The sequence below is a fragment of the Euprymna scolopes genome, chromosome 29, assembly GCF_053919585.1.
Source record: "Euprymna scolopes isolate OS-2025 chromosome 29, ASM5391958v1, whole genome shotgun sequence".
NCBI classification, from domain to species: domain Eukaryota; kingdom Metazoa; phylum Mollusca; class Cephalopoda; order Sepiida; family Sepiolidae; genus Euprymna; species Euprymna scolopes.
This window is the reverse complement of record NC_136510.1, coordinates 32,897,072-32,913,854: the sequence shown is the minus strand read 5'-3', so window position 1 is coordinate 32,913,854 and position 16,783 is coordinate 32,897,072. Positions and strand designations below refer to the sequence as shown.

At 31.2% G+C, this 16,783-nt stretch overlaps 1 protein-coding gene across 1 annotated transcript in view; it reads left to right on the top strand.

The window, feature by feature from the left end:
- Positions 1-11,586, top strand: part of LOC145252576 (uncharacterized) — a 442,445-nt gene extending 430,859 nt beyond the window's left edge. Inside the window, exon 2 of the mRNA XM_080112227.1 lies at positions 10,159-11,586. Coding sequence (XP_079968353.1) covers positions 10,159-10,162 — 4 coding nt within the window. The 3' untranslated portion in view covers positions 10,163-11,586. The remainder of the gene's footprint in view (positions 1-10,158) is intronic.
- The last annotated feature ends 5,197 nt before the right edge of the window (positions 11,587-16,783 follow it).

The following is a 16,783-nucleotide window of genomic DNA, read 5'->3' as shown; positions in this document are numbered from 1 at the left end:
GATAGCAGCTTATGTCCAGATGTGACAGCATTACTTTATCTCAGGACATACTTGGCTCTTATACAGGAAGAGAATTGCATTAACAGTGAGATATCCACTGGAATGCTCGAATGATCCAACCATTTTCCAGCAACCTTGGCAACGGATTTGCTGCACATGCTTTATTTCAGATCAGGCGTGAAGGTCAAACCAAGAAGCTAGTCTAAACATGAATCGTCCTCAAAGCTAGAGCCGTTCATTTCAATTGGGTTCAGATGTGGGTCAAAGCATATTAATTTATTTTTATTTCGGACTACTAGTCTCATCTTTATTAGTTGTTGTTTTTTCATCTTTTATTGGATTGTTTATTCACAACGTTTCGGCCAACTAATTCCTCTGGCCTTCGTCAGGTGGTAACCGCGACGGATAGGAACTTCGAATCTCCTAACTGCATTCTCAGCCATCACCGTCGCGGTTACCACCTGACGAAGGCCAGAGGAATTAGTTGGCCGGAACGTTGTGAATAAACAATCCAATAAAAGATGAAAAAACAACAACTAATAAAGATGAGACTAGTAGTCCGAAATAAAAATAAATTAATATATATAATGCTCATCTCAAAAAATGAATTCCAATTAAGGAATAATATATATATGTGTGGGTCAAAGCATTGATAACAAAAAGAGAAGCTTAGTTTTAGATGCATGAGCATAAACCAGCCACTTTCCCCCCATTGTAACAGGTGCCTAAGATCAGAGGGGAGAGAATCAAAGCGATCTTTACTATTTTCGGCCTTTGAAATTCTGCCATAGATGTAGCTGTTTATATTCCTCATTTATCTACATGAAATTATCGACCAACATGACACATACTTTTTTTTTCGAGTAAATCTTTCAAATCTTAAGCTAATACTTGGTATCAAATAAAAAAAAATGATAAATTAAACTCGACTGTGTTTTGAATCTCGTTGTAGGAAGGTGTTAATTAAATACGTAACTATTATTTTATATTCAAAATATTTTACTTTACTTCTGTAATCTAATATATAAAACGCGCTATACCTGTGTGTTTGTCTGTCTCCATGTTTTTCAAAGTGCATCTCCTCCAAGAGGCGTGTCAAATGATCGCATTTTTGCGAACCGTTCTTTTCTGTGCTTTTAGCTGCTAAATGTTCAAAATTGGAAAGAAAATTGGATTTAAATGGCGTTAGTGAACTTAACGTTACTTGTAAGCAAGCGTAAATATAATCATTGATACGTGAAGCTTGGTTCATTACAACTATTTCTCAGCCATCTGACAGTACCTCGATGGCACTTAAATTATATATTGTTTTTCTTTGGAGATCACTACTACATATGATAATAATAATAATGGCAAGCAATCTACGAAAGATTAATGCAAGCAACAGTAAACGTAGTCACTAGTTTTGTCTTCTCTGTGCCAGCCTCTCAAAGGTTCTCAAGTCCTTCGCCACCCTTACTCAAGGCACGACTCCATGCTGGTCTATCTTCGGCTAGCTCCTCCCACACATTAACATCGATGCCAAGAGCGATTATATCCCGTTTGGCCACGTCTATAAAGCGCAGCACCGGGCGACCGCAGCTTCTTGTTCCATTTGACAGTTCGCTGTAGAGGATAGCCTTAGGGAGACGGCAATCGGGCATTCTGCGCAGGTGTCCGAGCCAACACGATCGTCGTATCTTGAGTGTCTGGAACAAGGAGCGGCTGCCGGCACGTCTTAGCACCTCTTCGTTGGTGATTCTATCCAACCAATTGATGCCCATGATATGTCGTAAGCATCGGAGATGGTAGACGTTCAGTCTTTTCTCGTGACGAGCATACGTGGTCCAAGTCTCTGCTCCATCCAGTAGGGTACTCAGAACACAGCATTCGTAGATGTTTGTGCTTAAGTGAGGTATTTATTGAACCATGCTCTTTCACGTATATCGAATACAATATAATATATAATAATTAGGGGTAAGACAACAGAATATTCATTTTATTGTTTTGACTCCCCTGTATATATCCGTTGATATCCTAATATTTTTATATGGAGTGATGTGGTTCTCGGTTGATCCACTGTGTCTAAGTGTGTCGGATATATACTCGAGAGTCATAAGGGTGATGACAATATGCTGCTGTCCTAGTCCTGATAACAATCAATAGAGAATTGACTCTATAATAATAAACACGAAATCTGCATTAATGAAAATATGTTATTTAAGCGTATTTTACAACCGGGCAACGTCGGACAGCCTACTAGTAGTAAATAACTTTTCATACTATTTATGAAATAACAGACAATTTCTACAATTGTCAATTTGTTAAGATCTATATATCTATAAAAGAGAAATTTTCTGTGTGTGTGTCTCTGTGTGTACATTTCCCTACCAAATTACTCTATCAATTTTCAGTCTACAGACTCGAGATTTAACATAAGGGGTATTGAGATTTGACAAAATATTGTTAATCGGTTTTCGGCCAAAAATTTGGCTGTCAAGGGGTCAAATTTTGATAAATTAACCTTTGAAATTTTAGATGTAGATTACTTTGACATGGATCTAACCTTTAATTTGATTTGAGTCCAAAACAATAAATGTTAAGGGGTCAAAACTGGGGTCAAAATTAAAAAAAGAAATTACCCCTGCGGTCTCTACCAAATTACTCAGCCAATTTTCGGTCTAAACATTTGAAATATTACATAAAAAGTATTCAGACATAGGGCAAGCTTTTTAATCGATGTTTTGGCCGAATCTACCAAACTCCTCCGTCAATTTTGGGTGTAAACACTTGAAATTTTATATGTAGGTTACCTGGACATGAGTCAAACTTTTTAATATATATATATGTACATAAAGTTATAAACAGTATATAGGGAGCGAGCAAAGCCGGGTTAAACTGCTAGTATTAATTATTTTCCAACGTTACGAAGAGCAGATTAATAGATGGACATAGGTCGAACAGCCATTGTGATTTGTTTGGCAAATATGGCACTAATATTACCTCGCCAATAAATTAGAAACTTCATTTTTGTTGTGGATTCCACATTGTCTAAAAGGTAGCCATTGTTGCAGGGAGTGTCTGTAAGAAATTTATTCTCATCATCCAGATAGTGCTTAGAACAAATCTTTAGATCCTTATGTGTAAGGGTCTTAATTAATTTTTTATTATTATTTTTGGGACAAAACTAGCCTCAACGTGTATAAAGACTAGTAAACATAGGTTTACGATAAACAGAAGTAAAAAAAAAAAAGAAACGCCTTTGAAACTAGTACATCCAAAAATGAAAGATTAGAATTAACTTCTTTATCAAAAGATGCAATCAATGCAACGAAAGTCAACGTCTGGTTTTTGAAAACCAGATAATAGAACCTCTCCATGGGAACCTACCAACATATTTGCCAAGGCTGGTCCTAAGGAAGACTCCCATCGCAACACCGTCTACTTGCTTATTATTAAAACTGAATTCAACCGATATATTGGTGAATTTTATTAATTCTACGAAAATATTTTCGAGAATAGGGGGACACAAGTAAAGAAACTAGAAATATCAAAAGAATATATAAATTTATCAAAGTTATTACAATTCTTCATAAAGTCAGCAAAAGTAAAAGAATCTTTAACGGAAAAATAATTGTTTATTTATTTATTATTTATTTATTATTTATTTATTATCTCTTTTGTTATTGTTGTTATTATTGATTTATGTATATGTGTGTGTTGTTATCCTAAGCTACATTTATTTTGTATACACATACGTTTGCCAGTTCATTCCTACAATTTAATGAATTTGGGTGTTCTTTAAAAATTAGAATAGCTAATTTTTCATTCAAACATAGTCTACACATGTCGTTTAATATTCTGTACCATTCATAGACTGGACCAAGGAAGAATTGATGTATCTTGACCAGAAAAATAGGAAACTAATGACCATGCACAATGCACTACATCCGAACGATGATAATAACTACTTTCTTATGAGAAAAGGAAAGATAGGGGAAGAGAACTGATAAGTATAGAAGACTGAGCATAGAAGCTGAATTAAGTGGGTAAAAAGAAGCGTTTGTTTTCGTTGCGTTGTCAAACAGACAAAAGGTACCATCAACATAACGAAAACAAAGGTCAGTGTTTTTAAAACCCAGATAGTAAACCCTCTTCATGGAAACCCACAAAAATGTTTGCCACAGCTGATCCCAAAGGGGAACCCATCGCTACCCCATCTATTTGCTTATACATTATATTATTAAAACTGAATTCAACCGATTGATTGGTGAATTTTATTAATTTCACGAAAATATTTTCGGGGATAGAGGGAGTTGGAAGGTGACTACGGTATAGCACGTCAGAACATATATTAATAGTCTCTAAAAGTGGGGCACAAGTAAAGAAACTAGAAATAAAAAAAATAAACACATAAATTTATCAGAGTCATTACAGTTCTTTTTAGACTCAGCAAATGTAAAAGAATCTTTAATGCAAAAATAAATGTAACGTTCCAAAACGTTCCAAAACTAGTTCTGAAATAGTTGAGAACCACTTGGCTAACTTGTGTTGGAAAAGCCCTATGATTGATATTGTATTTCTTAATGGTATCCTGATTGTATGGGTTTTAGGTAAAACCATAGAGACGGAGAATAATAGAACTAGTAAGTCTGATCAAATATGAAATAATAACAGAACATTTTTTACCTTTTTGATCAGACGTTCTTGTGCCTTGATCTCGATGAGTACAGTAGTATCATGTGTATCAACTGATCCTAACTCGATAAATTTAGAAGTGTTACCCAAGATGGTCATCAGTTTATTAACATAATGTTAGTGATTAAGTATGACTACACTGAAACCTTAGTCAGATTTAGTGATAACTATTCTTTTCATTGTTTTGACTCTCGAGTTTATATCTTATACGCTTTTATATAGAGTGATGTGGTTCTCAGTTGATTGGCTGTGTCTAACTATGTCGGATATATACTCGAGAGTCCAAACAATGATAAGAATATTCTGTTGTCATAGCTCTAATGATGACTTCCTTTGTGTTGACTGAAGATGGTCGTTTTCTGGTCAACATGAGTGAGAATATCACAATAAAATATACATGGTTCTTTGGTAATTTGAATAGGGTTTCAAGACTGCGGAACACCATGGAGCTCCTGAGCAGGGAAACGGTTTTTCACGGAGTACTAACAAAATGATTTCTATGATATATATATAAAAAAAAGCATCAATTTCTGCGTTTCAACTTATACTTGTTCATTAGTTCTCGTTCGTTTTTTTTGCTATATATTCGTGTTTGCAGCCATTTTTTTTTTATTTTTGATTAATCAAAAATTGGTGCATTGTTTTGCTAATTTATTGTTTATTTACTTTTTCATAAACCATCCTTAAACTTTTAACACCTGTAGTCATGCGCCATATCTCTTTCAAGCAAAAAGATCAATAATCAAATGTCTGCAACCATTTAACTTTTCCATACAAAGCTGGAAGCCCTAGTGATTACCAATGATTTAATATGGCGAAGTGCTTTAATTGTTCGAACGTATTCATTACGCCATTTTGATTCATCAAACGCGACCGGTGTTAATTATATTTATATATGTATAATTTACTCAGTGTTTTAAAACAGAAATTGAGGGATATTATTGATCTGAATTATTGTTTGAAAAAAAGTGAAAATAAAAGGCAATATAAAAAATGCCAAAAGCAAAAAACAATGTGAAATTAAAAAAAGAAAACGAATAACATTATCCGATGAATACAAGGAAAATATGATTGATAGAAAAATCGAGGAGGTAGAAATTCATTTTCCTAGAAAAATATCGGAAACAGATGTTTATGAAGTCTGTAGAAATGAGCATGGACATTTTTATGCTTCAAAAATGTATTTGTTTTGAAAATTGTGCTCACCGACGGAAATGAGTCGATCAGATAAAATAAAAATATTTCCGCTTTATATTTTGTAATGTATTGGTAAAAATCAAAACTATGAGAAACGAAAAAAAGGATCAAATAAAAACGCGTGATCATTCTTTTAAGGGTAGTATATATATATATATATATATATATATATATATATATATATATATATATATATATAACTACTTCATTTACTTACATAAAATTAATATACGAAAGTATAGATTTATGCGTAAACTTTAAGTATTTACTCCAAAAGTCGAATATTCAGTGTAGCTTAATCGCCATATATATTTTATAAATTACTATATATATATATATATATATATATATATATATATATATAATTTCATCATATTTTGCTTTGGTTTTGATATCCCAAGTTCGAAGCTATCTCTTAACAACCCTTCCTTTTCATAACCGATCATACTTTCATAAATCAGAGTCCATTTTCTGTAGGCTGTTTTTGAACCCAGTGAACGACGGTTACTTTTGCTAGTATATATATATATATATATATATATATATATATATAACTACTTCATCTAATTACATATATATAACTACTTAATCTAATTACATATATATATATATATATAACTACTTCATTTAATCATATATATATATATATGACTACTTCATTTAATCACATAAATTAATATACGAAAGTAAACTTTAAGTATTTACTTCAACAGTGCTCAATACATAGGTAGAGCTAGGTAGTAAGTTGCCATATATATTTTTATAACTTACTATATATATATATATATATATATATATATATATATATATATATATATATATATATATAAAGCTGAACGTCTGTGCGTGTGTCTGGTCACGAATAGGCTTTTATATGGTTGACTATTATAGAAAACTGATCACATATAATGATAGATGTATCGAGACACAGAAATAAGTATGTTTGATCTGGTATAATGATGATTCATTAAAATTGTGGGGTCTTCGTACGCGCCTGGTCTACTGAGTATGGAAATAAAAAAAATTAAAAATTAAAAAAAAAAACGTTTACAAGTATTTTTGATATAGATGTACATAATAATACTTTGATAAGTATGTTTTAACTTAAAAAAGGATGGTATAATAAAATTTTGGGGACTGCGTTCGCGCCTGGTCTCCATAGAATAGAAATAGGCACAAACTTTAATAAAGACTTTTCATATCTATCTGCGTAATTATACTTTGATAATTATGCTTCAGCTTGAAGAAATATGGTATAATAAAATTATGGGGTGTTCGTTCGCACCTGACCTCCATAGAATGGAAATATGTCACAAATTTTAACAAGGTTTTTTAATATAGATCCACAGAATATTGTGATAAGTGTTTCAGTGTGAACAGGTATGGTATAATAAATTATGGAGTCTATCTGTCTTATTTTTACTTTAATCATATTTGCTTTGGTTTTGATACCCCCAAATTCGAAGCTATCTCTTTACAACCCCTCCTTTTCATAACCTATCATACTTTCATAAATCAGAGAGTCCATTTTTTTAGGCTGTTTTTGAACCCAGTCAACGACGAGTACTTTTGCTAGTGTGTATATATATATATATATATATAGAGAGAGAGAGAGAGAGAGACTTCGAGATAATTAAGCGTGTAATATCATATCAGCCATGTTACACAGAAAAAATATATAAACTAACAACGGTTCCACTTTATTGCAAAATAAAACATGATGGTTATTAAAGCATCAAGTATGCAGCTCAATACACTTTGCTAATCTTTCAAGTATTGAGAGGTATAACTTAGTATACAGCTCCAACGATGTTTGATGTTGAAGTTCAAGTCCAATCTAAACAAATTCAAAGTCCAATGTTCAAGTCCAATGTAAACTAATTCAAAGTCCAATGTGCAAGTCCAATGTAAACCAATTCAAATCCAGAGTGCAAGCCCAATGTAAACCAATTCAAAGTCCAATGTGCAAGGGACAGGAAAGCGGTTCGATCAGTACACACACAGACACGGTGACACGCCACCAACACGAACCAGCGCCCATAATTACCAACCGGCCGTTCTTTCCTCACTCCTTGCCTTCCAAAACGACCTGAATTTATAGTTGTCGAAGATCAAATGATTTGCATATATGCACGAGATTTTGCGAGAGTTTCCGAGATCATACCATTACAAAATGCCGTCGGCGCCATCTTGGAATTCTTTTCTTATCCTAGCTTCGCAAGCGATGACAAAGCACACACGCACACCTAGGTCGTTTGAACGGTAAGCCCTCATTTTCACAGCTTTTGCCACAGATGTGATTTGAATATCAATGAGACTAGACACTGAAATGAGGGGATATAAGGCCGGTAATCAAGATGGCGACAGTTGAGTTCTGGAGAACCGGACTGAACGGGGCGGAACTGAGAATGTTCGAATGCTTACAAGAACCCAGTCTAGTTTTTTTTTTTTTAAAGATACTTAAGCAATTTTTTCATTAAGTTCAACGGTGCAGGTGGGTAGACTTAGTCATGGAGAACGCCAACAGGGCAGTATCAAAAAGGGATCAAATCTATCGGATTTTTTGTCATGTCAAACGCTGTATGCATCTTTCGATTGTTTACGGGAACAGCCGAAAGATGACGAATCAAAACAAAGCGACGCTGTCGGACGGGAAGGAAAAATGATGAAATAACATTTAAACCATGAGAAAATTAGTCAACGTATCTTAAATTTTCTGAAAAATAAAATTCTTGACGAAGAAAATATAATGGAACAACTGTTATAATTTTTTTTTTTTACAAGAATTCTTTTTTCTCTGAAGATTTTTTTAGCGAGAAAGTTAACATTTGTTTAATTATTTTCTTTTGTTTTTATACATTTTTTGTTGAGTTGGTACAGCGTTTGTTGCAATCTACTTGGCTGACAGCTTCGTCAGTTTCCGACTGTTCACGTAAACATCCGGAAGATACCAACGAAAAGTCGGTTTTAACATGGGTCAAAAACTGTAACAGTATCTACGCAATCAATTTTTACTTTTGTTTTTATGCATATATATTTTTTTATTAAGTAACACAACATTTATATTATACTAGCAAATGTACCCGGTGTTTCCCAGTATTAAACGTAACGTTAAATTCTTTTACAAAAATTAAGTAAAAAGAAGAAAAAGAAACTGAGACGTGTGCATGCGAGTCCCCCCAAACAGTTCATTTCTTGTAAATAAAAAAAAAACTACTCGAGCTGAGATCGAAACCAAAACCTAAAAACAGTGAGTCAAATACGATAAAATAAATAAAAAGTGATTATTTTTTAAAGTTATGTTTATATTGCTTAATTTTGTAAAAAAATTTCGCCTTATTTAAAACTGTAAACTTCTGAAATACCAATATCATTGTTTACATATTGTTTACATAGTAAGATAAAGGTGATTTAAGGGGATTTGGTTCCTTTTCTGAGATATATGGATCGAGAGTATTTGCCACTCAATCTCAAATCTTGCCCGTTTTGTTTTATTTATTTGTAAGGCGGACGAACTTTTAAAAAAAATATTGATAAATAGTTAGATTTTATTATGTGTTGATAGGTAGTTTATTTTTATTAATACAGTTACGAATGGGCAAGCTGATCGGCGCAATTTTAACGTCAATTACAGAATATATAAAACACTTTAAAATAGATCTAATCGTAATCATATTTGCTTTGTTGTTGTTGTTTGAAAAGGATTCCAACTTGCAATGAAAGATATGAACGAAATTTGTAAAATTCCGATGAAAAAAACAGGGGGGGGGGATTTAGTTTTGCTTTTATTTGCATATTTTAAGCGCGAAAAAAAATCGATTAAAAAAAGCTTTCATAGCTAAGTTTTTATATTATTAGGCACGCGCAGTATTTTTCGAACTGGAAGCTGTTAACCGGGTGGTTGGTCTCAACGCCCAAGCAAGGTGATTTTGAGTTTTATAATATAAAAGAAGATAAATAAATCGTTGTTTATTTAATCTTAGTTGAAAAGCCATTAAAATTTTGCCAAAACATAAATGACGAATCCTTGCTTCTGATGCACACCCATGACAGCGATTGCTTTATGAGCGTATCACACCGTCAATATCTACAACAGAAAGATAAAATTTTCAGTTCATAAATTGAAATGCCTATTATTCTATCAGTGCGAAATAAAAATAGGGGGCATTTCTTTTTGATCGACCCTCGTAGATATTTTTTTAAGTTTATCATTTATATATTTTCTTTTAAATATAATGTGCCACTTATGCATTAATTTAAATATTATCTTTTTGTATTTTTCAGGTAAGTAAACTATTCTTCTATCATGATGGAATCGCTGAAATTTGGAGAAAAAAAATCAAAATTGGAATCTTACTATCAATGCAGGTATTTTGGTCTCCCTTTTTAATTGGAAAGGATTTACGTTTTGTTCCATTTCTCTTTATAACTTTTTATTTATTTTCTTTAAATTTCTTAATATTTTGCATAACGTTATCCGCGAACAGACTTAATTAAATTTTTTCCGAAAAAAAAATGTATGTATTTCCAACTATTTACTCTACTAATAAACTCCGTTCCATTGCCAGAACGCATGCATTTTACGCGCCCATAAGGGGCGATAATCGCTGCATCATATTTGTTTTTTTATTAATCAAGTATTATTAAACTTGAAGTTTAGTGCGTGTCCGAATTTTTCTCTGAAGTTTATGGAACTGACTAAATTACAATGCACAAGTAACAAAATTTCGGCGATCTTTTTATCTGGTAGTTTACTTTGGTAATTCGCCATTTTTCTTTGTGTATAAGCATAAGTATGCGAAGTTGGATCTTATTCTTTTGATATTTGATAACTTTGTCATATCTGTAGTATTGCAATGTCCGAGAATGTCATTGTCAAGTTTTCAAATCATAACATTCTTGATGCCACAACACTTCTTAAATAATATAATCTTCTATTTTCTCTAATATCGAATACAGGTCCATTTGGACATACGAATTTTTATTTATTGGGGTTAAATTAGTAAAACGGCAGTTAAAAATTATTTAAAATTTCGTATATGAATTTTGTTCAAAATCAACCAAAACATAAGATCAATCGTGATTTATCAAATATTGTTGAACATAGAAACAGTCTGCTCCTCGCTAGGTATATGAAAAACAATAATCAAAATAAAAATGACACTTTATTATAAATATCTATTATTATGCTAATTTTTATTTTCTCCAAATCCACAAAAAAAATTAATTGCATGAGTCAAATAATACTGAAAAATATTTGTTGACACGTTTTAGGTATGTAATAGAATTTTAGTGCCTTATGTTTTATAAGAAGAGGATTCGTTTACCGTTCCTATATAATCTCTTACCTATTTATAAGAGAAATGTCTGTTTTTCTTTTATCTTTTTGATGATCGTTAGCTTGCTATTTCTTAGTATCTCTATGATCGTTTAGTTAATCAAATCAACTAAATTTAACTAAGTTCCCCCAACCGGGACTTTTGACACGTCATATCCGGCACCATCTACCTAATTTCCAGTGCAAGTTTTAGGTCGGTTATAGGGTTTGATCTATGTCAAATCATGATACCCTGGCCCTTCATTACACCTGCGAGTTTGCTCAACTATCGTTTCCCACGATTCAACTATTGTCATTCAGTCAGCTAGAGAAAAATAGATATTAGATAAAAAAAAAATAGATATTAGATAAAAAAAATAGATATTAGATAAAAAAATAGATATTAGATAAAAAAAATAGATATTAGATAAAAAAATAGATATTAGATAAAAAAATAGATATTAGATAAAAAAATAGATATTAGATAAAAAAAATAGATATTAGATAAAAAAATAGATATAAGATAAAAAATAGATATTAGATAAAAAAATAGATATTAGATAAAAAAAATAGATATTAGATAAAAAAATAGATATAAGATAAAAAATAGATATTAGATAAAAAAATAGATATTAGATAAAAAATAGATATTAGATAAAAAATAGATATTAGATAAAAAATAGATATTAGATAAAAAAATAGATATTAGATAAAAAAATAGATATTAGATAAAAAAAATAGATATTAGATAAAAAAATAGATATTAGATAAAAAAAATAGATATTAGATAAAAAAAATAGATATTAGATAAAAAAAATAGATATTAGATAAAAAAATAGATATTAGATTTTAAAAAATAGATATTAGATAAAAAAATAGATATTAGATAAAAAAAAATAGATATTAGATAAAAAAATAGATATTAGATAAAAAAAATAGATATTAGGTAAAAAAAATAGATATTAGATAAAAAAAAAATAGATATTAGATAAAAAAATAGATATTAGATAAAAAAAAATAGATATTAGATAAAAAAAAAATAGATAGGTAAATAAACCCAATTCTGAATAATTATTTTCTAACCGGCGTTGCCTGGTGGTCACATAACAGGTAGCGGAGTTAATAAATAGTGACGTCGCTCGGTAAAGATTATAGAGTAGTCTGCATTGTTGAGACTGTGAGATTTCTCTCTCAAGGTTTTTGCCCTCGGCAGAATGGAAGAAAACCGAACAGAAATTACAACAAGTTCACCTTAAAACTTCAACGTAAATTTTATTTAAGTAAAAAAGGTCCAAGTTGCAAAAGACGCGTCATCTTCAACTATCGGCCATTATGGGCTGGTAACATTCCCGAAGGGAATAATAGTTCGTCTTCGATAAAGGCTGGGTAGAATTCGCGCTGATGAAGTAGTGCGCAGGTTGGATATGTTGAGGTGACTTCCAAGTCAGGCTGCTAGCTGGGCATACACGAGGAGTCCTTGTAGAATCTGTCCAATGGCGGACAAATGGTAGGTCAAACAGTAGACCTTAAATTTGTCTTTACAGACATTAAATTGAAGCACAAACGTGCAGATATAAATTCGCCTTACTTAAAGACATTGGTAATTGTAATGATAAAGTTCCGCTTCACAACTGAACATTTGAAACGTCTCGAAGCAGCAAAGTATCCTCACTGCCTCGATTCGAGTGAGAATCCACGTGTTTCCAACGCTACGTCTTTCTGGATTCTGATCTGAAAAGGAATTTTGGCGTCGAGAACATTCTCGGCAGTTAGTTATAACATGCAAATAATTCCGTCCAATAAAAAGCTTGCTTATTTCTGCAGAATTTCTTACAAAACAAAACATCAAAAGTTTGGCTTTTATAAATCTTTTCTTCCTGTTTCTTTGTTTAACAGTCGTCGTTTTCTTTTAATTGGAGACGTTATTAAAGTGTTAATATTCCATTGAAAATGTATGTCTTTGTTTTGGAAAGCAATTTCTATGGTGTAACGGTTAGCGGAAACAAATTTCTATTCCTGGCTCATGTGATCTGTTTTTGCATTACCCCGAGACGAAGCATAGATATAGCTTGCTTTCGATCCAACCAATGTCAAAATTCGGAAGGTGAGCCGCTGGCAATCAGCAGTTTTTTTTGTTTGTTTTTTAGATAATGGCACGCGAGAGTAAAAGAAAACAAAATGGCACAAGAGAAAAAAATTGAAACGCGGTATTTTGGCGCCAAAAATCACGTGGCCGGCGTATCAAAACGATAGAAGAAATACACCAAATCGTCGTAATGCTTATTTTTTGCATTTTTTTTTTTAATACAAAAGATGAATTACTTCTTTTGTAGATGATATTAAGTATTTGTTTTTTAATATAAAAGATGAATTACTTCTTTTGTAGATGATATTAAGCATTTGTTTTTTAATACAAAAGATGAATTACTTCTTTTGTAGATGATATTAAGTATTTGTTTTATTAATAAGCAGATGTTTCCTGAGGAAGGAGAATTTCGATTATTGAATAAAGATTGTGTATATCAAAATACATAAGGAGATTTGTATTGTTTTGCATTATTACTAATGTATTCATCCTCAGTATAATTATTACAACGCCAAAATACGGCAGATCGCTGACGATAAACAGTTTTAGGGAATGGCGCTTGAGAATAGACAAAAACAAAATGGCGCAGAAGGAAAATTAACGATGCACCATTTTGGCGCCAATGTTAACGTGACCAGCGCATCGAAACTTGAGAAGCCACACGAATAAAAAAAAGCACACAATTGTCATAAGATGTCCTTTTTGTACTTATTTTGCTTTTGAAAAAGAGTTCTTTTATAAATATTAAGACATCTTTACTATACATTTACTGGAAAATGGAAGTTCTGAATTAAGATTTAATATATAAAGATAATAGTTAGTGAAAAAGGGGAAAAGAAACCAGAATAGTTTTTTTTTTCTATTTTTACATTTTTAATTATGTAATGTCAAAAACGATGCCATTGTGAACTATTTGTATCTTACTGTGCCATACATGCAAAAGACCGTCATTATTACAAAAACACGTGGACGTTAATTATTATGCTTGTTTTTTCTCACTATTCCATGCTGAGAAACTTTTTAACCTACAATCAAATCTCTTTATTTATACTTTCAAAAAGAATAACTTCAGATAAAACTGGTTGAAGATAAAGGAGGTTTATTCGATTTTATCTTCGCTACAAATTATTGACTAGTGAGATAGCGGAAAAACAGAGATTGATAATATTAACTACATACTCATTTCATGAAAACGCTTTCAATGTACTATCTCTTTCGTACTTTCACTCTTATTTTTGGCTATGTTAAGTTATACACGTTTCTATAAATTTATACAGTCCAGTTACACTGACCTCTAATTCAACGAGTTGACTCCGACTGAACTCACATTTCCTCAATTTTAACTAATCGTTGCTCACCTAGTATGTAATATGAATTTTTAAAAAATCGCCAACAGCATAGCTGTTTAATAGCTGCTATATTTTTATCACATTATAAGATTATATAGGCATAACCCCCTTCTCTCATCCTTGAAGGAGAAGAGAGGAGATAAAAGAAAGAGCTTCTAAAAGATTTAGATTTACTGTCCATAACGTTACATCATGATATATAATTCTAATTCTAATCTTTGATTCTTAATAGAAACTTCTACTTTTCTGCTAAATTTATTGAAACATGCCGTTTTAAACATAATTTTGACATATACACATACAATACCGCCATAAAGACGAATCACCTACTTGTAGTTTGGAAGAAAAATTGAAAATTTTGCTATATGTAATTCCTTTAATGTTTTACTAAAATCAACAAAAAATGGATTGCCATAATACGGTGATGGATGACAGAATTTTGTTGTCAATCATATTATGAAGGTTAAACCAAACACAACTAAAGCAATTAAAAATTCTCAGGATGCCAATCAATAAGTCATTTCTGTTATTAACAAATTATTTATTTTTAAATCTCTGAAAATATATTTGCATAATGCAGTTAAAAACATATATATATATACACATATATATATATACATACACATATATATGTACATATATATACATACATATATATGTGTATGTATATATATATATGTATATATGTATACATATATATATATACATATATATGTGTATGAATATATATGTATATATGTGTATGAATATATATGTATATATATGTATACATATATATATACATATATGTATACATATATATACATATATGTGTATACATATATATACATATATGTATACACATATGTATACATACTTATACATATATACACGAACACATATATATATATTAGTGAATTGTTCCTTTAAATACTTTAATACGCGTTTTTATTTTATTTTATTTATTTATTTATTTTTGAAGACTATTTCAGTTACCTTTTTTCTCCTAAATCCTTTTATCTTTAACATAACAAAACTTTCCAACGTTCCTTTTTAGAACGTACATTTGTCTCTGACGAGTGTTGACAAAACACATGTAAGACGTATGTCATTATAGACAAAAACGTTTGGTTTTAGATTGAAAACTAATTATATGTATGTTTGTATATATATATATATATATATATATATATATATATATATATATTAGTTTTACAGAAGTTCGCAAAAACATTGGTACCGTCGGTTTCAAGCCCAAACACAACGGGAACCCGTTAATGGTAACACGTAAATAATGTTCGACTCTCGTCAGCCATCTTGTTTTCTGCCCCGGGACATATTTTTTTCAGGTCCGCATATGTTTGTTTATATAATGATGTATGTTTTTATTTATTAGACTATAGCTAGTTCCTGTATAATTTATTTTAATCCAGTATGAATTTTTTTCTTAAATTTTGTTATTTAATGCGTTTTAGTAATTGTGTGTTGTTTGTTTTTTCCCCGTCTGCCTTTCGTTGCTTTTAGTTGGGTAAGGGGGATACTTAATTTATCTTATTTAATCTCTGCAATTTTTTTCGGTTGAGGGGAGGCAACCAGTGTTTTAGTGGTCTAAGGGGGGTGACTAATCTATCTTATTTATCCTTTAACTTTTTGTATTAAATATTATAATAGATGAGGATGGGTGTGTCATTTCATTCTAAATTCTTTTATATATCTGTGTTATAGGCACTCTTATTCTTCTTCATATATACTAATATTTGTGCTTAATGTATTTTGACAAGAGTCTAAATGTCCGTTATTGTTCTGTCTTCCCAGTTTATTAATAGTATATATATATGTGTGTGTGTGTGTGTGTGTGTGTGTGTGTGTGTGTGTGTGTGTGTGTGTGTGTGTGTGTGTGTGTTTGAACGATAAAACATTGCCTTGTAATTGAAAGTATTAATTACCAGGTTCAAATATAAATTCCTACATTCGTCAGTCCGATCTCGGATCAATTGTGCAAGGATAACCATAATGACTTTCAATAAAACAGAGTCATAGAATATCAACAAATCTCAACAGACTTTACTTGAAAGTTTTTTATTATGTCTATAAACAAACTCGGTGTAAGACATCCAATAGTATATTTAATTATGTTCGCATCTTAGTTGGTCATTGTTTATTTATATATATATATAT